A 21,136-nucleotide genomic window follows, 5' to 3' on the forward strand; every position below is an offset into this window, starting at 1 on the left:
GAACATATGATGTGTTAGTAGTAGGACGTATTAAAGTCTCCTAAATGGATTTCATGCACTATGATGTCAGCCAACATTGGGCTTGAGATTCATAAGCAGCATGTGTCCTCATTTACAATCAACTCATAAATGTGTAAAGGATGTGAGAGTGACTAAAAGAGGTGTAACAGAGAGTCAGGATAAGCTTTTTGGATATCTGATGAGCTTACGTGGCTCATTTCTGCCAAGCAGAGCATGAGATATTTAAAGATTTACTCGACAGGAAACATTCAAGTTCATGAGGATGGGAGTCACACATTACATCACATTATTGGTTTTGGGTGTGTGTTTGATGGTGAGATAGTGGTGCTGTCGTAGGTCTCTGACTCCGACTTGAGAAAGCCAACTGCTGCTCCCTCTTCACTGTAGCTTAGCAACATTTGCCTGGTCCCTTCAGATAGGTGTCCAAGGTAAATGCCCACAGGCCCCACACTGTAAGGGCTTCTCTCAGCTAGAGCATTGTGTTGTTTCTTTTTCTTCTTCCCTCTCTGTTTCTTAAAAAAAAAAAAAAAAAAAAACTAAACAAGACACATGCATAATTAGAGAGTGAGTCATGTCATGTTTCAACAGTAAGTAGAAGATCAGTGTTTTTCCCTTTGTCCCTCTCCCTTGGAGTTAGTTTTCAACGCTACTCTTTTCAAGATGGGTGCTTAAGATTTTAGATGTGCTGTCTTTCACTAAAATTACTCAAGTATCTGTAATTCATTAGAGAAAGCTGTCAGTCCAACTGTAGTAATGCCCTCTACTGGCTAGATAAGAAAATGCAATTTTTGTTGAAAAAATGTGTCTTTATATTGCTTCTCCTTTTCTCTGCAGTGGTGTTGAAAATGACAGCAGCAGTCTTATGCAACAGAAGCTGGAAAAACAGGTGGGAAACAAAACATTTTCTACAACTGAACAGCACAGGTTTTCAAAGATCCTGCTTTTGATGTTCTATTTCTCAAAATTTGTGGCATTTCTGCTCTTTTGCAATTGCACTTTCAAAGAGCATCTGTTGAAGCTCATGTCCTCAAATGAGTCTAATGCAGAAGTTCAACTCACACATAGATTTTAGTTTGAGGGTTAACCTCTGGTGCTTTTCTAAACATCTGGTAAGATTTTGCAGGGTAATTAAGGGGCCTGGCTTGTGTTCTGCTCTGGTCACCACGGGCTCCTTATGGTTGGCAAGAATGGTTAAAGCAAAATACATTTTATTAAATAATGTTGTTGGATTGAAAACCTCCTCTGTTTTTTGGCTTTACTGTTATAATGCTGGGTTATGAAACTGTGACACCTCTATCCTTCCCTAATGAACCACTAAACCACAGATTCACGGATGTTCAAATTTATGTCTAAATGCATAGTTTTCACGTTTAAAAAAAAAAGCACAGTTTGAATGAGAGATTTTAATAGACATCTATAATACAACTAGATATTGTTTTGAAGATGCAAATTGTTTTTCTAAATGTAGTATTCAATTGACATTTAATTTGTGTATGCAATGACTAAAATGAGAGACCGATAAGCATTTACTCCCAATGCACAGACTTATATTAGCAGACAGTTAGTCAAATTGTGTGTGTGTGGTAATGGTGGTGGGTGGGTGGAGGGGGGAGTCATTATGGGTTACATGGTAAGACAGTTAAAAGTTAATGTTCCTGCATGCAGAGTGATCTTCTGAAACCTTGCTGTAGAGCTGTGGTGTAGCGCTTTAAGCTGGAAGCCTTACTCCAGTATCTCACATTAGGCAGAAGGAAAACAAGGGAGAAGGGTAGGGGGCTCAGATTGGTGACTTCAAAGAGAGAGGCGGATTTATTGTGAGGCGCCTGGCTGTGTGTGTGTTTGTGTGTGTGTTTCAAGGTCTCATTGTGGCTGACTTGTGCTGCACGCTTTCAGCTGAGTTCAAACACACACTCTCCCTCTCTCTCTCTATGCTCTTAGATAACTCACAAGAACAAACAAACATACACAGAAGAGATCAGCTTTGAAAAATTAAATCATAATTACATTTTATATGTATTTATATGATGAAAGTGAAGCGCACTGAAGGAGCTGTACACCTCCCAGCCCCCCCCCTCTCTCTCTCTCTTTCTCTCTCTCTCTCGCTCTCTCTTTCCTTTCTTTCTGTGCTCTCTCGCTCACCCTATCTCTCTCCTGCTCGAGCGCTAATGATTGCTGATTCAGTTAGCAACGGTGACTGCCTGTACATACAGACACACATACACACACCCGCGTACAGACACACACAAGCTTGGTATTTGGCTTGTGTTAGAGGAGCACATAGTGCAGTGGAACAGGTTGACAGTTTACTGACTCTTAAACTGAGCTCCAGAAGAGGAAATAAGGACATGGCGACAGAGTCATGCCCACCAGGAGTGCTTCTTTTAGGGGGAGAACACATCGTCATCTGACTTAAAGAGAAGTGGAATCTTCTTTATTCTTTAGAAAACTTGTTAACTTTTAATATCAATGGAACGGGTTTGTAACTTCTTCTTTTTCTTTTTCTGATGCATTTTCTAGTTTATTTGTCTTTTAGATCAGGACTTGTTTGTGAGACGCAGGTGTGAGGCTGTTGCTTACGTAGACTCAAAGTTTTTTAATCAGTACTGCCAGTGAGAGAAAATTTTTTTAGTTATCTCTCCCTAACAGTACTTCAACTTCTCTTTTCAGTAGAGGGTTTGCATGGCCTCTTTTCATCATGTAAATATAAATGTACATTATATCTAAATCACTGTCTTTTAACCCACGTTCTTTGCTTGGTTCTTTCCGGTGTTTTGGGTCACATAGGAAGGATTGTGAAAACCTGAATGAAGTCACATCCTGTGTTGAAAATGCCAAGTACTCACGCTATACAAAAGAATTGAATATTACAATGGGTTGGCTTAAAATAGCTCGATGGAAGACAAAACAAACTGCTCAGACTAATCTTAGGCTGGGAGTACATGTGCAGCAACTTTTGAAGTTAAAGCTGTGGTTTGCCTCAAATCGGTAGTCAGTATCTTAATGAAGAGGAATTATTGTGCAATGTGAAATCTGGTAGCATTCCCACTTTCATTCATTACACTAGACCTAATTATGTTCATTATGATAATGTTGCATTATGTTTTATTCATTTGTCTCCTTTTATGTATAGCAATAAAGGGAGAACACAGATCTGCTCTTTCTTTGAAATGATAACGACTGGGTCCAGCTCTTGGATTTTTCATATGCGAAAGAGTAAAAAAACAAATGCTTCCAGTACCAATTCTTTCTTAAAGTTTGCTTTTTGGATGTTTTTCATGTTCACTGTAGGATAAGAAGATTCAATTTTCTCTTTTTAAAAACAAAAAACAAAAAAAGAAAAACATTACGGCTAGTGAAAATGATTTCCTCGAGTGTTAGAATGACTGAAGTCTAAAAAGCTGTTTGGTCTGCCAAATATGAGACAAGGCTTCTCGGTCTCTCCCAGCTGACTGAACACTAAACAGGAATTGTTGTTGTGCATTTGGTGCGCTAATTAATGTGCTTGCATAATCCATCGCCTGCTCTGGCCACAGTGGGTTTTAGGGCAAGTGGATACAACATGAACATAGTCAGTTTTCTATCCTTACTGAAACTACAGTGCAAATGATTGTGGACTACCTTTTGGCATCAGTATTAAGTCAGGTCACAGTGGGGCGGGTGAATACAACATGAACGTCAGTTTTCTACCCTTACTGAAACTGAGTTGTGTACTGCATTACATATAGTTTTTGTAGTGCATACAGCTTTCTATACCTTGAAATGGTTTGCACAATTGCTTTATCTGTTATTGCATGTCAAATGTCCTCCTGTTCTGATTAGTAGCTCAGCAAAATGTGTTCTGCTGCCTTACAGGTCTGGACTGTGTGTAGCTATCTTTCTTTTGAAGACTGCGTATTGTATTATGGTGTGACTCACTAAGCTGACCTTGTATGGCTTTATCTCTCCACTGGAATATTTTCTTCAAAGATAAAGTAAAAATAACTAAAATACTTTAATGAGTTCTTGGATGGACTTCTGTGCATTTTGGTACAGGTAACCACGGTTCCCAGATAAGCCTTTAGAAAATCAAAGCTTTTGTTTGTCCAATACTTGTTTATGGCACAAAATCTCACATGTAGAAATCCAATTTTTCTAACCTGTAGTATTAGAATAGCATTATGCAATGCAACGACCAGTGCTCCTTTCTTTTCTTTTCTTTTTCTGTTATTGTCCTGGTCATTTGCAGCACCTACTGAGAGACACAGGTTGTAACTCATCATCCATACTAATGTAATTACCTATAGCTTGTTGTGTTGATGTTTTCCAGCTTGGCTTAATCTTCCCAACCTCCATCATTTAATACATGCCAGCTAATTATGCATGAAGTGAGTTTTCCAGTTGCATGTCCTGAAAGTCACGTATATTTGTACCTAGAATTAGGTTACACAGCATTTCTGTTCCCCTGTTTGGTCCACAGAGGGCACTGCTGGAGCAGAAGCAGCGGCAAAAACGTCAGCAACATTTGATGGTCCAGCCCAACACAGAGGTTCGCCCCCGGCGTTCCAGGGCACGGCGTGGTGAAGAGCAAGCCCCACTAGTCGAATCTCAACTCAATGTCACCAATGATGTCATAATAGATGGTGAGAAAAAACATGTGCAGCATTTTTTACGTCATTCATAAAGGCATGTTAATCAAATCCCCATAGTCTAGGCATTGTCACACACTGTTTCCTCTTTACATAAAAGTAACTTCAGTTGGAAGTATACAATGTTCAGCATTTGACTGTTTTTAATTTAGGCTAGGCACATCATAGAGCAGCACGGTTAAACTACCAAACCACACTTCAGTCAAGGGTTTTTTCCCCCTATTTTTTTTAGTTCAGTTCACAATAAATCCTATTTCATTTTCAGGATTTTCTAGTGTTCTAGGCAATCTAGTATTGATTTTCTGCCTTGTTTCTTGCACACAGATGTTTCCCTGGATTCTCTAAATCTGATTATGAGAGGAGATATTTGGGGCCTTTACAATTTTATATTATATTTTAAAGAACATGGTGTACCTCTTCCCATTTTTACTTCTGACAAGCTGCTTCTCTAAGATGCTCTTTTATACTATGTCATGTTACTGACATGTTGACCTCCACATGTTATTTTTAGTGCCACTTACTTTTCCAGCCTTTTGTTGCTTCTGTACCAACTTCAAACTAATTGCAGTTATATGAATAGAAGAGGTCTTGCTATGCATTTAAATGTTTTCTTTGTTAAATGGCATGTTTTAGACCATTTTTATGGTCGAAAACAGTAGAAAAACCACAGTCACTAATATCCACTCACAGAATTAAGTTGTTTGCAACAAGGCCCAGTATGAGAAAAAGAAGAATTACCGTAGTCTAAAGTGCAAATCACGCAAACCTACACTGGAATCCAAGATAAAAATATGGATTTGGAAATGTGTATAATAGATTCACTTAGTAGATTCATTAGATATGCTTGGTTGGACCCAGTTAAGGGAAAATTAACAGCTCATGCTTGTCTGCCACCTTCTCCTGTGTTGTAGGTATTGATGGCCCAGCAGCCTTCCTGAGCTCAGAACCTCCTGATATAGGAATGAAAATTCAAATCCTGTCAGTGAGCCAGTCCCAGTCTCAGTCCCAGCCTGAGTCTCAGTCTCAGTCCCAGTCCCCTGCTGCTGAAGAGCCTGAGAGGGACGGAGACACTGAGACGCTGCTGGAGCCCAAGACAGATATCCACGAACTGCTGCAGAAGCAAGGTGATTTGTACTGGATCCTGGGTTTAAAATCATTTTTCTGAACCCTGCAGTAAAGTCAAATGGAACAACTATTGTTTGCCTGCTTACTTATTTACTTTGTTAGTGTGTGTGTTGAGTCCCCTGGTGATTTTTTATTAGAAGAGAGTAGCATCAGATATTTACTTGTGGTTACTCTCAGGGTTTTCTTACGTTTCTCAGCTTTACAGTTTTTACCTATAAAGGAAAAAATGTGTATTTATGACACTGCAGGTAAGAAGTTGCTGTTAAACAAAGTCAGACTTTTTGACATCTACCAAATTGATAGCACTCTGCTGCTGCATGTGGAGTGAGTGGTATGATTGATGGTAATGCAGTGAGAACAGGTTCACTAAATAATAGATAAGGGCATTGTTCACACTGCAGTGTTTGTTTGTGGCATCATTAGAACTACTACCACCCACACCTGCCAACCAGCTGATGGGAATATGTACAATTTCAGGAAATTGTATAAAAATCAAGCTCACAGTGACTTTTGCACTTTTCAGATTCATCTGCAGCAAAAACAAATTTCTCATTATATGAAGGTTAGCATGCGTTTAAACAGTACCAACATCATGCAGTTCTGCAGGTGTCATAATGTAGCTCGTGTGTTACCACTTTGTGCCCACAAACTCAAGACATGACTGTTTTTTTTAAGATTTCATTTGAATCCTGCTGAGAAACTCAGAAGCTGGGTTACTTTTCATACCTTTTTTAAAGGCTTGAGTGTGACGCAGTAGAAAGTGTCATTGTGCGTCTCAATAATGTAAGACCTCATTGTTAATGTTAGCTCAGTTAAGCAGACGAGCCTGCCCCAAAGAGCTCCAGCAGGTATTTTTGGCTGCCTGTCTTCCATATTACCATGGTGCCTTGGGAAATGGAAGAAATAGACATTTTGAAATACATTCATATTTAATCAGCTCCTTGATGTCATCCAACATCTTCACTTTTGGCTCGCTGTAGAATTTAATATCCTTCTTGGCCGTGTGATAATAATTATCTGGAAATGCTGTATGTCTTTTTTGGATTTGCTCAGTCAAATGTTAGGCCTCTTTGACATTTCCAGATGGTTGATTTCATAAGCCAGTAGCTGACACAACTTTGTGTGGGTTTTTTAATTGGAGCCCTGGAGTCACTGTTAGAGGGCAGCTAACATTTGCATTCTGTATTCCATGATGCTTCCTGCTTTTTCACAGGATTAGCAGCATATTTGGGGCGCATCACTTGTAAATACTGCACAATAGGGGTTGTGTTTTGCTGTTTTTACTGTCACATTATCCATCTGGTTTAGTGCTGCATAGCTTAATGTTTTCTCTTACGCTGGAACTTGCCCAGGATATCTTAGTCTAACTGATCAGTGTCAGGAGGAGGCACAAATATTTGAGGACAGAATGCTTTTTGTATGCAAAAGAAGAAACCCCCATGTATTTAAAAGCAGGAATATTATTAACGTGAAATTGGATTTGTTTAATAAGGTTCTGCATTCCTTTTAATGGGCAGCAGGGAGGAACTCGTCTGGTCACTCCCTGAAGTCTGATTGGGAAAACTGGCCTTGACCTCCTCCATCTGTTGCATTTGTAAACACATCACTGATGGGTTTATGTTCTGAATCGCCAAGTCTCACTGAATATAACACGATGTTCATTTTGTGAATGAAGGAACAGCTAAGATGCAAAAAAAATGAGGATAAAGCAGGGTACGATTTTAAGCAAGCCTACTTGTGTTCGACAGATCTCTACCTATGAGCAGCGTTCCTTGGTTTGTCGGTCAGAACCACACTTGTTCACCCACATTTTCCTGCAGCAGTATATCCTCACAGTAGTCAGTTTGATTGCTGTGATTTAAAATCTAAAGTTCTTCATTTACTTCAAACTGTAGATTGGATTGCAGTATTTAGGACTGCAGCTGTATAGTATAACAATTTAGAGTAATCTTGGTATCATTATTGCCATTTCTGGTCAAGCATTTCTTTTACAAGTCCAATTTTAATTAGATTTTAATAAAAAATAATACTTCAATGTAGTGAAAACACACAGCTTTCATATGAGTTTACACTTTGATAACACATTACAGTGGGATATAGCTGCAGCCAAGAGTTGCATCCTGGCTGATAAATCCAATTATCAGTGAGGAGACAGATAGACAGTCCCGACTGTCTGCACTGTGCAAGTCCCAGTTTATGTCTGCATGACTGCATGGAGCTGTCTCTGCACAAGTAGCTGCACATCAGCTTCATTTATTGTCATAAATATGAGCCTTCCAGTAACTGACATGGAAAAGTACTCTTTAGGCCAGAGAAGTGGCCTTTTGGTTGAATAAATAAGAATCAATGCTAAATAATCACATTCTTTTTGATATTCACTTTCACAAGTCTTCATCCTTTCATTTCATTTGTCATGGTTTCAACAGCTGATGTAAAAGAAATCCCCCTCCCCCTGAATGTTTCAGATAAATATGAAAGGATGTGCTTTCAGCTGTATAATGCTCTATTTTTTGCTTCAACTATTTCCTAAGTATTGCATCACTTCTTGGGAATTTTTTCTCATATATCAAAGACCGCAGATGAACCCAAAAAACTGGTAAAATCTTCTGTGGAGCGTTTTGAACCAAAACTGAAGGAACCCCTGGAACGAAATAATGACTGAGGTTCTTTTGTTGTGGAGAATGTACGCAGAGCATCTGGGTTTCATTTTCCTCTTTTGTTTTTGTATGAATGGGTTTCTCAGCTGGAGAATTTGTAAAGACCTTCGTGTGTAATTAAAGCTCCCTCACACCACACTCCCACGTCTCTCACCAGGTCTCTGCGAAAGCATGAACTTTGATGAAGCCAGTGAGCACGAGGAAGACTTGGAGGAAGAACGGACCCGTTCTCGGTCCTCTCACACAGACAGCAACAGGCCTGCCTCAGCTACTAGTGGCAAGGACATTCCTGTAAAGCCTACGCACACTAGTTCATATACTCACTATTATCTAAAATGCTTCTTTTTTTTCTTTTTTCTTTTAAAAGTAGCTGACTATATTAATTTGTCCCAGGATCTGGTTACCCCAGGATCACCCACAGCGGAAAACTTACTAGCCGATGTGGCGAATCTGGAGGAGTTTGTCTTACGCCCAGCACCACGTGGCGTCACAGTCAAATGCCGAATCACCCGTGACAAGAAGGGTATGGACCGCGGCCTCTACCCCACTTACTACATGCACATGGAGAAAGAGGATTGCAAGAAGGTGCGATACATGCGTGGGCCATTAAAGTTGTGAATAAGAATCATCATTTTTGTTGTACAATGTAACATTTATAAACAAAAGCCTTCATTAGATACATGTGTCTGCTTTATTGTGTCGTTCCAGGTGTTTCTGCTGGCAGGAAGAAAGAGGAAGAAGAGTAAGACATCCAACTACCTTATTTCAGTGGATGCTACCGACCTGTCACGAGAGGGAGAGAGCTTTATAGGTAAACTCAGGTAAATCCACCCTCCCTGTGTCCACAGAGACCTGCATTAATAAGGTATTATTTGCTGATTGCACACCTTTAATTATATTTATTGTTTTAATGTCAACTGATACCATGTGAACAAAATACCTTTAATTAATAGCATTACCTGCATTCTGTATCCGGCAGCTCTTATAAGTGATTCATTTTTCTATTTGATTGGTAATATTGATTCCAGTCAAAATAGGCAGTGAAAACATTTCATCTGTCCATCCATTTGTAGCTCAACTGGTCACCAGTGTGTGCCTGGCAAAAATAAAGTAAAGTGTAGCAGACCATTGCCTGATTTCAGAAATTCAATCACAAACCGTGAACTACTGAACAGGAAGCTTCTCTTCTCTTCCGTGCCTGGCTTCCTCCAACTCTCACTCACATTCACACTTTTTTCTTCCAGCAACACCTCACCTCCGGTGAGATTTCAGAGCGAGACTTCTTCTTGACGTGAGATACACATCTCTGTAGGGATCCTTTTCATAATGTTGACAGTCTGAGCCCATCAGTGGCAAAGACAACGACATTCACTTTGGTCTGGACAGTTGACCTGTGGGATTACATTGTAGCCTCTCACTTTTGCCTCTTTTTTTCAATATAACATTCAATGTGATTCCAAAGATTTTCTGCTTGCTAACAGTTAGAATAAACTGCAGCATCCAATAGTTGCTGTTTTCTTGATATTTAGAAAATAAACAGTGTGTTGCTTTCTGCCAATCCACATGACTCAAATGTGAAACAAAATGCTGCCAGCATCTGAAAAATATGAAAAGGTGTAAACATTTCATGACCGGTTTGTTTTCTATCAGATCCAACCTCATGGGCACTAAATTCACAGTGTACGACAACGGGACCAATCCGTGTAAAAACCCCGGGGCTCTGCTGGAAGAAAGCAACACACGACAGGAACTGGCTGCCATCTGCTATGTGAGTGAATGACAAAAGGCTAGCAGTGTGTTTAGTGTGTTGCCTGTTCATTAAATATATTTAGTAAAATTGTCACACTCTCTGTGTTTTTTGGCAGGAAACCAATGTGCTGGGATTCAAAGGACCACGCAAAATGACTGTAATCATCCCTGGCATGAACATGAACTTTGAGAGGCTCCCTGTAAGGCCCCAAAATGTGAGTCTGTCAGTAACAGAATTATGCAAAGCTTAACAACTCAAAGAATTTGCCCTTAAATGTGCAACGTGTTGTCCGAATGCTTCATGTATAAAATGACTAAAAGATTAATTTGAATCCAAAGCTGTTTAGCTTTAGCAGTCTAACATTTCACAAATGCTGTTAGAATGCAAAAGTCCAAAAGTCCTGGTGTGTGAGTTTAATGTGTAGTTTGATTCATTCCTAATAAGATTAAAGACTGAAATCGGATGTATTTGTATGATAGGAGCAGGAGAGTCTCCTGAGCAGGTGGCAAAACCATTCGCTTGAAAATCTGATCGAGCTGCACAACAAGGCACCCGTGTGGAACGATGACACCCAGTCTTATGTGCTAAATTTCCATGGCCGTGTGACTCAGGCATCAGTCAAAAACTTCCAGATAGTTCACGATAATGACCGTGAGTATCTTTAATCTCAGTTATGTTTAAGTAGTTTAAATAATTTGGCTGCTTATAGGATGTTGCGGAATGTCTTGAAATATTTAAAACATACACCATAAACACACTGATCGACCTTTTTTATTTTTACCCCCCTCTATCTCTAGCCGACTACATTGTTATGCAGTTTGGTAGAGTTGCTGAAGACGTCTTCACTCTGGACTACAACTATCCCATGTGCGCTCTTCAGGCGTTTGCCATTGGCCTGTCGAGCTTCGACAGCAAGCTGGCCTGTGAATAGGTGCTGGTGCTCTGCCGGTAAATTCCAGGAACTCAGTTTTTGCGTGTCCCCCCCACCCACATGTCATGTCTGTCGTATCAGGGTTGGTTAAACGTCTGCTAACCTGTGTACAGTTTATGTGTATATGTACACGTGTGTAGAGACTAAAAGGGAAATGCAAATGAATAATCTGTGCTGGAGACAGGTGCTCTTATTAGACACCAAGTGCAAAAAGAACTGATCTGATATTTATGAACCTGTTTGAAGATATGTGAAATGTTTATTCTTCACATATTTTTGTTGCCTTTTATATTTTCATTCCACTAAGTTTTTTAGCTTAAAAAATAACTGTCATCTACAATTCATACTGTAAACCATTTTGAACTATGTAACATGATGGCCTTTCCTCTGGCACCACCTGCAGGCCCAACTTTAGATGTTGCCAGAACAGAAACGCACAGTTGCTGTACTTTATTTAAGGAACTGGCATCACAGCCTCAACACTAGTTTAACTTTTTTTAATCCTTGTTTACATCTTAAATCATATAACGTATGTTTTAATCTGCCTTTTATCAATAGCTAATTCTGATATTTTTTCATTGTGGTTATCACTCTAACATCCTTGTGTGAAAGGTGGGGGTTTTGTGAATTTTTTTTTTTATCTTGTGACTGTGATTTTGTCTTGGCTAGTTGGATTATCATCTTATTTGAGCCGTTCTTACAGTCTTAAATTATTCAATGACATTTCAAGATATGGAATTTTACAATACTATTTGGAAGTTAAACATCACTTCAACTCTTATTTTTCTCCCTTTTTAAACAAATTTGATAAGGGGGGGTTATTATTTTCATTGGCAGGGATTTAATGTGGTGTTTTGGTTCATCACTGTCCCGAACGTGTTATCTGTTCAATGCAGAGTTTGTTCTTACATGGACTGAACTGGGATTTTTTTTTATGGCCAGCAGTGTCAGATACTTTTAAAACAATTTGATCTGGATCCTTCAAAGAGCCATGATTTTTCATGCATAAGCTAAATTATTAGAATTTCCCTGTTGTTTCCTGTTCAAGGAAGTGTGCAATTAAGTTCTGAAGAAAAATATTCTGTATATACTTTTACTAAAGAAGTCTTTGATGAAACACGTTCCAGTCTGACCTTTGGAACAAACAGTCAGCTCATTTGGCTGTATGAAAACATACCAGCAGTTGATCAAACATGCTTTTCTTTTCTTATACTGAGGTGAATGCATTTAGTGTTTAATTTCATAAACATTACAGAAATGAATTTCATTGAACAGATTTGAGAGAAAAAAAGGAAAAAAGTGTTTATTGTAAAATCTTCAAATAACAAAAATAAAGGCATTTTGAAAAATTAAGTGATACAGAATATGTTGTCATTTTAACACTGTCTTCACTATTGTCAAGAACTTCATTGCAAACAAACTGAATATGGCATATTTTATCAAACTAAACGGAGCATTTGATAACAATATATACTGGATTTGTTAACACTTTAGGTTTTCTTGCAACTGGAACATGATTTCTGTTGAACAATTAGCGGCTGAGGCCCCTGTCCTCATCCTCATTAAATGTCTATCTCTTTGGGTAGGTTTTTATATTTGATTAGGTAGTAGGGGTAGCACTGACAGCTGTCAAAAACAACAAACATGGTGGGAAGGTTCACGTTGTCAACACAGGCATCATACAGACGATGCTGCTTCTTCCTGGAGGTGAGCTTAGGTGGACGGCGGTAGTGGCTCCTACCCACAGTTACCTTTCCCACCAGGACTTTGGCAAGGAACATGTGGCAAACTTCATCTGGCCCGAACTGGGCTGAGAACATGTGGGAGTGGGAGGCAGCGGTGGCAAAGTATGTGCCATGACCGTGGGAAACTCCGTTAACCCCGGCCACTCGAGGGTCAAAGTTGCTGGTGCAGATCTCCTCTGAGGCCTCTTTGGTGGTCCCATGGAAGAGATGTCGCTCTAAACTCCCGGTGGCCTTTCCACGCTGCTTCTGCATGTATAGCTTTTGCCTGGAACGAGTTGTGTAAGTGTGGCATGCATATCACCATGAACAAGAACAAGATTTTGTGATATTTTACGCTTTAACTTCCAACAAAATAATTATTTGAATCCGCTGTAAGGAACCCATAGAACTGTCTAGTAAAGTAAACAATGGATGAAAACAGGTGGAAACGAGCCCAGATCCTACTACTAGCCGAACCAATGCTTATCCATGTTACAAATGTATTTCATCCAATAAATGACATTTAGAAAAAGGACTTTCCGAATATCCAAACAGTTAATAAGGACATCAAATTTCCCTCCAATTTTTCTTAGTTTTAGTCATGATTAAAAATTGAACTCAAACTTAGCTGGACCTTTGGTACTTGTCCCAGTGGAATAGGTTCTGGACCTGCTGGATGCTGATGATGTCCACCTTTGTCTCAGGCATGCTCTCATTGAAGAATTCTTGAACCCGTTTATAGGCCAGAGTGCCTGTAGGAACATCCACTAGACTGTAATCCTGCTCTGAAGCCCAACACCACGCCGGAGGGTACCAGGAACTGAACTCGTCCAGAGGATCTACACTAAAGTTGGCCTCAGGAGGATTACTGTCAGGTTCCGCTGAGTCAGGCAGGACTCCTGTCCTGGGTGTGGGGAGTAAATGGGAAAGGGATGGGAGAACATCATGAAATAATTTTAAATGAACAGAATCTCTTGATTTTAAAAGAAGATGTAAACAAATGCAAAAAAAAAAAACGCATCTCAGGACACCAACTGCAAGTAAGGTTTCATAGAATCCAGAGAGCGGTAGGCGGGTCTGCAGCGAACGCCTCTCTGGAACCCTGTGGCGACGTTGGTCTGGATCATGGTAGTGAAGTCCACCTTGTACTTCTGTGAGCCGACACTGAAGAAACACTCTGACTCCTTCTCGCTCATCTTTTTTAGCAATGTGGCAGACACGCTCTATGAAGAAATGAACCAGTTAAAAAATAACAAAGCTGGTGGAGGCTTTTGATGTGTTGAAAATGGCAGAAAGGAGTAAAGAAACTAGAAAAAAGAGGTAAAGAAGATCACCGTGTTGTACTCTTGCCAACTGATGTTCCACCAGTAGATTTTCGATTGGCTGGCAAAATGAGGGTTCTTGATCTTACTGTTAGTGTTAGATAGTCGCCTGACTCCATCATACACGGAAGAGTCATCCAGTTTCATTGAGTCAAATTTCAAAGTGTAGCGTTCATTCCTAAAGAAAGTGTTCTGAAGTTACACAAAGAATCCACAAACAAACTGTGATTTTTGTCTCAAAAAAGCCCATCTTTTTCTTTTTTTAATTTGCAGACTTTAGCAAAAGATCTACCCTGTTACTCACCCATTTTTGAGGCAAATGGCATCCTTATTGACGTCACAGTACATCCTCTCCAGCAAGACCTGAGAGCGAGGAGAAATGTCCACCCACTGGCGGTTGGCAACACACCACAGCTGCCAGTGAAAGGGATAGGGAGTGTGGTGCATCTTACACTTCTCCTCTGCAGAACACAAACCAAGGAGGAAGTCGTCACAGATTTGGATGGTAGAGCAGCCTTTTGTGTGAAATGAGACAGGCACTTTAGATGGGGTTTTGGTGGTTTGCTTGGTAGGGGTTCCACTTGGCGTTTGGGTGGAGGATATGGACCCTTTGTTGGCAGGAGCAGTAGGCTGACTGGTATGCTGGGCCTGGGCAATAATGACCGGCAAGGAGACAATAAGTGAAGTGACTGGAATAGGACTTGGGGGGTGTGACACAGACTGTGTGTTTTGGGGGAAGGTAAGCAGCACACAGGAGCTGCTCTGCGATTGCTGCTGAGTGGTGGGCTGAATGCAGATCTGAGGTTGCAGGATGCTAGAAGACAGCCCTGCAGTCTGCACCATGCTGGAAGAGCTTTCACTCTTGCTGGCAGCAGAATGCTTTCCTTTCTTAGAGGTCGGAGGTGTTATATTAATGCTGAGGCCATAGGGCTTGACGGTCCAGGTGATGTCAGCTTGCTCGGTTCTCATGGCCTTCCACACTGGGAGGCTGGTGTCGGCGTCAGCAGGGATTTCAAAGAGGAGGAGAGACGGGCTCAGAAAGGTGACTTTGGAGGACCTGGATGCAGGTTCTGCAGCTTTAGCACTACCAGACAACTTTCTCTTTGTTGCCCTTGTGCATGAAATTCCAGCCATGTTGGATTTCCTAACCAAGAACAATTTTAACAATTATTTTTTGCAAACTGGAACAAACACAAGGTTATAGTGACGTAGAGACACTACAAATGAAGAGAACAGGAATTTTAACTAGCAGTTACTGCCACGAAACTCCCCAACTTTTGAGATTTGATGGTTAAGTTTGAAAATAATTGAATAAATGCACTATTTTTCATAATTTTGAACAGAACTAAAGCCAGCTCTGTAAAACCTTTCTCCAGCCACTTTAATACCTAGACCCACTCAACTGCTGCTCCCCACAAATATCTACTCAGCCAGTCACACAGTAGCATTCATGCAACAACCATAGTTTACTGCCAGACAGGCCAATCTGAGAATTTCTGAAACTTCTGATGTAAGAAAGGCAAACAAATAAACACTTTTAAGAACAAACATGAGGATCTTTGAATTCACAACACACTGAACCTTGCAGAAGACCACACAGCGTCACATCCAGCTAAAAAAGAGAGACTGAGGCTACAATTTACATGGGCTCACCAAAGGTGTACAATAAAAGATTGTCCTGAATTTATGTTGTGAATTCAGATGGTACAGTCAGAATTTGGCATAAAAAAAACATCAAGGCAAGATGGAGACAATACCCTCAGGTGGAGGTGATGTAAAGATGTGGGAGATATTTTCTCGGCACACTTTGGACTCATTAGTACCAGTTAAACAATTATTTAAAGGCCCGGCAGGTCTGAAGGCAAAACAGCTTTCCACAACATAACCTCTAAAGAACTTAACTGAGCCTTTACAACACACGACTCAACCTGCTAGCTACATACACCCGTAGCAAGGCACTATGACTAGCTAATTAGACTTTTAACGAGTTTGGCTTACATTAACCGTGAGTCCGCCTCAGGCCTCTAAACTTTGCTGAGTCAAAGTTGCAGGAAAAAAAAGAAGCTTTTATGTATATGGCTTTAAAACCCTTCTTTATACAAAAGACGGTCAGCTTCAATGCGCCAGGCTGTAGAGTTCAGAGGGAGGTGAAAGTGAACGGTGTGCAAAGGCTGTTCATATACCAAGAAAAAAACCCCACTAAAAATGAGAGGAATTTTTAAAAAAAAAAAATGGATACTTTCACTGCATTTTGAACAGAACTACAAACAGCTGCTACATAAAAGCTGATTTTGAAGCCCAGCATATTCTGTCTTTGTGATTTTTAATTCAAAGACAGGTTTTCTGAAACTCTTTCAAAGTTTTTCTTTGGACATTTTACTCATTTTCAGTCCTTCACCCTATTAAGGCACACAATACTGGCCTATGAATCATTCAGGCATTAAATAGCCACCCAACTCAAAGAATAATACTGTGTTTTGTACTCATCGCGGTCAACTTTAAATTGTATCTTTGGGGACTCTGTTACCAGTAGCCTGTTCCAAAAACACACATTGTGTTCCATTTTATTTATTTGAATCTACAAAAAACACAAAATAAAACAGTTTGACAGCCATAAAGTAGTATTTTGGATCAAATTGGTGATTTCCAGAGAGCTATTAGGCAAATCCGTGGCACATGTTAGCATGGTGCGCAGCGTGTAGTTAAGAGAAAAAAAATGGAAACTTGAAAAGTGGATGACGAGAGACGTGTCAGACCTGAAAACTATATACAGGAGATGAACTGTATCTGAAAATCATGCCCTTAGGAAGCAGGTAATAAAATCTCAGACGTCACATCTGACCAAACATATAGGCTCACCTCAGACGCTAAAGAAAACTCTGGCTGCTCTCCGACTCCAGGTCTATGTCCAGTAAGGACTGGCTGGTGACACATCATCAAGGGAGGCCACAATACTTGCAAATATTTTATTTGTAAATTAGCACTGTAAAACATGAGTAGTATGTGCACATAAAGCACATTTGATGTTTTCCATACATTAGTAGTTAGTAATACAGCAAAATAAGAGAGGAATGTGTAGACAATGACATGCATAATCATTTTTAAAACTTACATACAAGTAATTAATCTGTACTATTTTTTAACCTCACAATTTATATGCTGATAATAAACAAATGAATAATTCATAGATTATTAATGCAAAAAAAAAAATGCTCTAATTCAAGTTACCAATCACTGAATCTTAAGTACCTTGATCAGTGTGTTCATTGAGTTTTAAATTAAGAAGAGCCAAAGAACACTGCATTGAACCAGGAAAGAAAAGTGGCAAATAATCTGACATTTAATTTGATGAGTTTCTCAAAGTCACAGAGTAACTAAGTTGCACTTTCAATTACACTCAGGGCAACTTCCATTGGTTCAACCGTCAAAGGACATTGCTGACAACCGACCCAGAAGTAAGGAAAGACTTTCTCAGTGATTGCCTGTTTGAAGGTGTAGATATGGGTGTTGTTGTGCGCGTCATAGAAAGAAACCTTGCCCTTGTCACAGTCCAGCTGCACTCTGATCTTCTGCGGGTTCCTTTTCAGGTTTAGTCGCGTTAAAGGGGAGGTACCCGCAAAGTACATCTTGTGGTAGAAGTACACACACAGGTAGCCGTTTTTCTGGACCGAGGACACTTTCTCTTTCCTCTGGACAGATTCTTTAGCCACGCCGACAACCCACGCAGTATTATCTCCCACATTCACATCCCAGGTACGCCTTCCTGAGGTGAAGCCCTCCGAGCCCAGCACACCGGTGTCGGGGTCGAACCTCTCCGGGTTGTCTGGGAGCTTCTGTTTCTCATCGCTGTCACAGACGCTGGTGAGGTCATCTGACAGAATGAGCCATGGGGCAGCAGTGTTGGGATCCAGAGTTACTGGGGCTGAAGGAAACATGGCAGATTGTCAGCTGTAGTTACTGTGGCTGTAGTTCAGTCAAACATTTCAACCTTTCCTCCACCTTGGGAATTCATGACAAACTCAAACTCCAGCTCAGAGTTTAAATCAAGCAGCACATTATGGTTAAACTCACTGTATTTGGCAATTTTATGCATCTTCTCCCACACATAAAACATCATAGAGCCAACATGTTTGGCCACGTCTATGAGTGCTCCTGGAGGCATAACGGGATCTTCAACAGGACAATCAGCACTGCAGAAAACACACAAAAAAAGCAGGTTACATAACACATTATGAAAGTTAAGCAAAGAATAAAACAAATATTAAACTGTTCGTTACCTTAACAGAGTCCTCTTACTGTTCTAAAAGACAAAATTAAAAGGCAAATTCACTTTAGCATTTAAGGGGGAAAAAATATAAAGTGTTCCTTCTTTAGTCTCATTTCAAACTTACATGAAGGACTGAGATGCCCTCCAAAGCTATCTCCTCCTCCAAAACTCTGATGGATTCGGACACAGATGCCATTTTTCTTTCTATTTCTTCAACCTTCTGCTTCATCTCTTCGCTCTTCTGCTCTTCCTCCCGCTTCAGCGCTTCCATCCTGGCATTCTCTTCAGCGTGAAGGAAGTCGTGAAGTTTTTCAAACTCCTCATGGGTTCGTCTTTCCACAAATCGAGCCTGGACCTGTAAAATAATCTGCTTAAGCATGGCTTGGAAATGAGTTTACTGACAGCCACTAAATAAAGTGACTTACTAGGAATTTTAACCCATAGTTTGACAGATTATCACCACACCTGAATGTAGGTCACAGTGTCTTCATAGTTCTTCTTCATTTTGTCAAACGCCTCCCTCTTCTCCTGCAGTGAGCTGAGAGTGGACTTCATTTTCTCCTGAGTAAATAATTCAAAGTAAATTCATTAGAAGGTTTGTTCATCTCGCTTTAGGCTTGTAACATCCTTCAGCATAATGACTTGTGACAGAAACTCTGTATAAACTTAGTAAAGGAGCCCCAAGAAAAAAGGCATCATTATTCAATCTCAAGTCCTTATTTGATCAGGAAAGTGAAATATTTACCTTCACATCCACAATCGCCTCGCTGACAGGACAACATTCGTGCTGCTTGTGTTTTCTTGAGGTATGGCAGACAACACAGATAGGCACCTTATCTGACAGGCAATACAGCTTGAGCCTCTCCCCATGATGAGGGCACAACTCCCCTGGTTCACCGGGCAGCTCTTCCGCTGTCTCCTCCGGTTCCTCGCTCTCATGTGTATAAGACTCGCACAGGTTCTTCAGGGTGAGACTAGGAACGGGATCATCCACACTCTGGGTTCTGCACAGAGGACAGTCACGGTTTCGTCTCTGTCGACTCCAGTACTGCTGCAGGCAGGATGCACAGAAACTGTGGCTGCACTTGAGGACCACTGGGTCTTTGAAGATTTCGCAGCACACGGCACAAGTGAGGTCCAACTCAGGGAGATAGAGCTTCCCTGCCATCCCGAGGCTTTGCTCCTGTTTTACCCTGAAACTGAAAGTAAGGGAGAGTTCAAGAAACTAAGAGAACACAGGGGAAGTCACTCCCTTTTAATACCCTAGTCAGTTGTTCTGTTGTCTGTTTACTGCATCCTGTGAAATCTATGCATGAAAAACAGCCTTTAAATGCAAATGAAATAGTGTTCTGTTTAAAAAAGAAGAAAAGTTAGAGTGAAACATACCTCAAAGCTACAGTCTTGTAACAGCTGTATATGCGTAATGGTGAACACTTCCTGCTTCCTGTTATGCTGAGTCACTGAAAGGAGGCGGAGTCTCAAAGACAGCAAGCATTTTTAACCCTTCACTAACGCTGCAGCTCAGTCAGAATCAACAGTTTACAGGCGAGGAAGACGAATATGAGGTGTTTTCTGGACCAATAAAGGGACAAGAAAAACGGTGACATAACATTACAGTTAGGTTTTCCATGTGTTTCTTTTTTTTGGGTTAAATTATATGATTTAGAGAGAAATCAGAGTTGCAACAAAAGTCAAAGGAGCTTGCAAAGAAAGGCATCTGGACTTCTTTAAGTTGCTTGAATTTGTTTCACCTCTCATCCGAGAAACTTCTTCAGTTTCACTTCTTCTTCAGAACTGAAGAAGCTTCTCGGATGAGAGGTGAAACGTCTTCAAGCAACTTAAAGAAGTCCAGACGCTTTTCTTTGCAAGCTCCTTTGACTACGATGACCTGGATGACTGAGAACCTTCACAGACAAGTTGCAACAAAAGGTCCCCACTTGTATTTCTGAATTGATTGCTTAATGTACAGTCTGATTTTATACAGAAATGAAACAATTAATTATTTTACTGGGTTGATATTTAGGACCTCTAGTTATAACAGTTAGCCCTTCTTTATCTAGGTTTGTTCTGCCATTACTAACTGTGGGCATAATTAGGTTGTTTTGGCTGTTTCAATGTCACTGTCAGTTACTTTGTGGCTGTTTAATTATTAATGAATTTATCTGTCCATAGATTACGGTCCTTGAAGTGCTGTGGAAAATCCAGGTGTTCCTTTTCAAACTTAAGATTTGCCACATTGGCTTTTCAGAGAACTGTATTTTCCTTTGCCTTTACTTATTTCCTTTAATTCGATCCATTCTTACTCATCATTATTCTTAAAGTCAATGAATGAGAAATGATTTCTTTGATAAATCTACCCTCAGGTTCAGTTTTACCTCTTAAGGCTGCAAAAATTACACCAACATCAAAACATGCAATCTCAGTTTTCCCAAAGAAAGAAATACATATATATACAAATTAATTGATTGATTGATTATTGATTTTATTGATTAGCATTCAAATTCAAATCTCAGTGAAAACAGTGAAAAAAAAAACAGTGAAAACAGAACAAAAATCTACCATAAAGAAAGAAAGCATGAGACAAGGCTAATCAAAAGGTATTGGCTGAAGCATTTGCTTAATTACAACTGCAGATATAATTTCCTTACAAAATTAATGTCTTTAGAGTTAAACAGCATCTCCATCATATGTACATTTGGTCTCAACCTAAAATA

At 40.1% G+C, this 21,136-nt stretch overlaps 3 protein-coding genes across 10 annotated transcripts in view; 1 reads left to right on the forward strand and 2 right to left on the reverse strand.

Annotated features, from left to right (window-relative positions):
- tulp3 (TUB like protein 3) overlaps positions 1–12,462 on the forward strand; it is a 27,906-nt gene extending 15,444 nt beyond the window's left edge. For 4 of the 8 annotated variants that reach the window (XM_080291909.1, XM_080291910.1, XM_080291907.1 and 1 more), the window contains 9 exons: positions 856–907; positions 4,478–4,640; positions 5,558–5,770; positions 8,586–9,013; positions 9,137–9,249; positions 10,079–10,196; positions 10,294–10,392; positions 10,658–10,829; positions 10,976–12,462. In XM_080291909.1, coding sequence (XP_080148035.1) covers positions 856–907; positions 4,478–4,640; positions 5,558–5,770; positions 8,586–9,013; positions 9,137–9,249; positions 10,079–10,196; positions 10,294–10,392; positions 10,658–10,829; positions 10,976–11,109 — 1,492 coding nt within the window. In that variant the 3' untranslated portion in view covers positions 11,110–12,462. Of the gene's footprint in view, positions 1–855; positions 908–2,205; positions 2,497–4,327; positions 4,386–4,477; positions 4,641–5,557; positions 5,771–8,585; positions 9,014–9,136; positions 9,250–10,078; positions 10,197–10,293; positions 10,393–10,657; positions 10,830–10,975 lie in introns of those variants that run through there. The other 4 variants (XM_026146120.2, XM_080291911.1, XM_080291912.1 and 1 more) reach the window with 4 other exon arrangements.
- Positions 12,053–17,008, reverse strand: LOC113008614 (protein mono-ADP-ribosyltransferase TIPARP-like). Its single transcript, XM_026146132.2, has 6 exons — positions 16,154–17,008; positions 14,460–15,299; positions 14,168–14,333; positions 13,869–14,056; positions 13,468–13,737; positions 12,053–13,119 (listed from the first exon to the last, which is right to left on the reverse strand). Coding segments are annotated over exons 1-6 (1,914 nt in total). The 5' UTR covers positions 16,156–17,008; the 3' UTR covers positions 12,053–12,671.
- A 99-nt stretch (positions 17,009–17,107) lies between these two features.
- On the reverse strand, positions 17,108–19,947 carry LOC113008615 (E3 ubiquitin-protein ligase TRIM35-like). Its single transcript, XM_026146136.2, has 7 exons — positions 19,809–19,947; positions 19,168–19,621; positions 18,888–18,983; positions 18,547–18,777; positions 18,433–18,455; positions 18,227–18,345; positions 17,108–18,077 (listed from the first exon to the last, which is right to left on the reverse strand). The coding sequence occupies exons 2-7, from the start codon at positions 19,588–19,590 to the stop codon at positions 17,530–17,532; spliced, it is 1,440 nt and encodes a 479-aa protein (XP_026001921.1). The 5' UTR covers positions 19,591–19,621; positions 19,809–19,947; the 3' UTR covers positions 17,108–17,529.
- Positions 19,948–21,136: the final 1,189 nt, after the last annotated feature.

Source organism: Astatotilapia calliptera, chromosome 17, assembly GCF_964374335.1.
Source record: "Astatotilapia calliptera chromosome 17, fAstCal68.1, whole genome shotgun sequence".
NCBI classification, from domain to species: Eukaryota; Metazoa; Chordata; class Actinopteri; order Cichliformes; family Cichlidae; genus Astatotilapia; species Astatotilapia calliptera.

Bases quoted from the DNA above. Each gene is read 5' to 3' on its own strand.
- LOC113008614 (XM_026146132.2), bottom strand. The intron at 14,334-14,459 runs GTGAGTAACAGG...CACTTTCTTTAG, and splicing joins GCCATTTGCCTCAAAAATGG to GAATGAACGCTACACTTTGA. The intron at 13,120-13,467 runs GTCCAGCTAAGT...AACTCGTTCCAG, and splicing joins CACTGGGACAAGTACCAAAG to GCAAAAGCTATACATGCAGA.
- LOC113008615 (XM_026146136.2), bottom strand. From the start codon at position 19,590: ATGGCAGGGAAGCTCTATCTCCCTGAGTTGGACCTCACTTGTGCCGTG. The intron at 18,984-19,167 runs GTAAATATTTCA...TTATTTACTCAG, and splicing joins AGGCGATTGTGGATGTGAAG to GAGAAAATGAAGTCCACTCT. The intron at 18,778-18,887 runs GTGTGGTGATAA...ATTATTTTACAG, and splicing joins ACACTGTGACCTACATTCAG to GTCCAGGCTCGATTTGTGGA.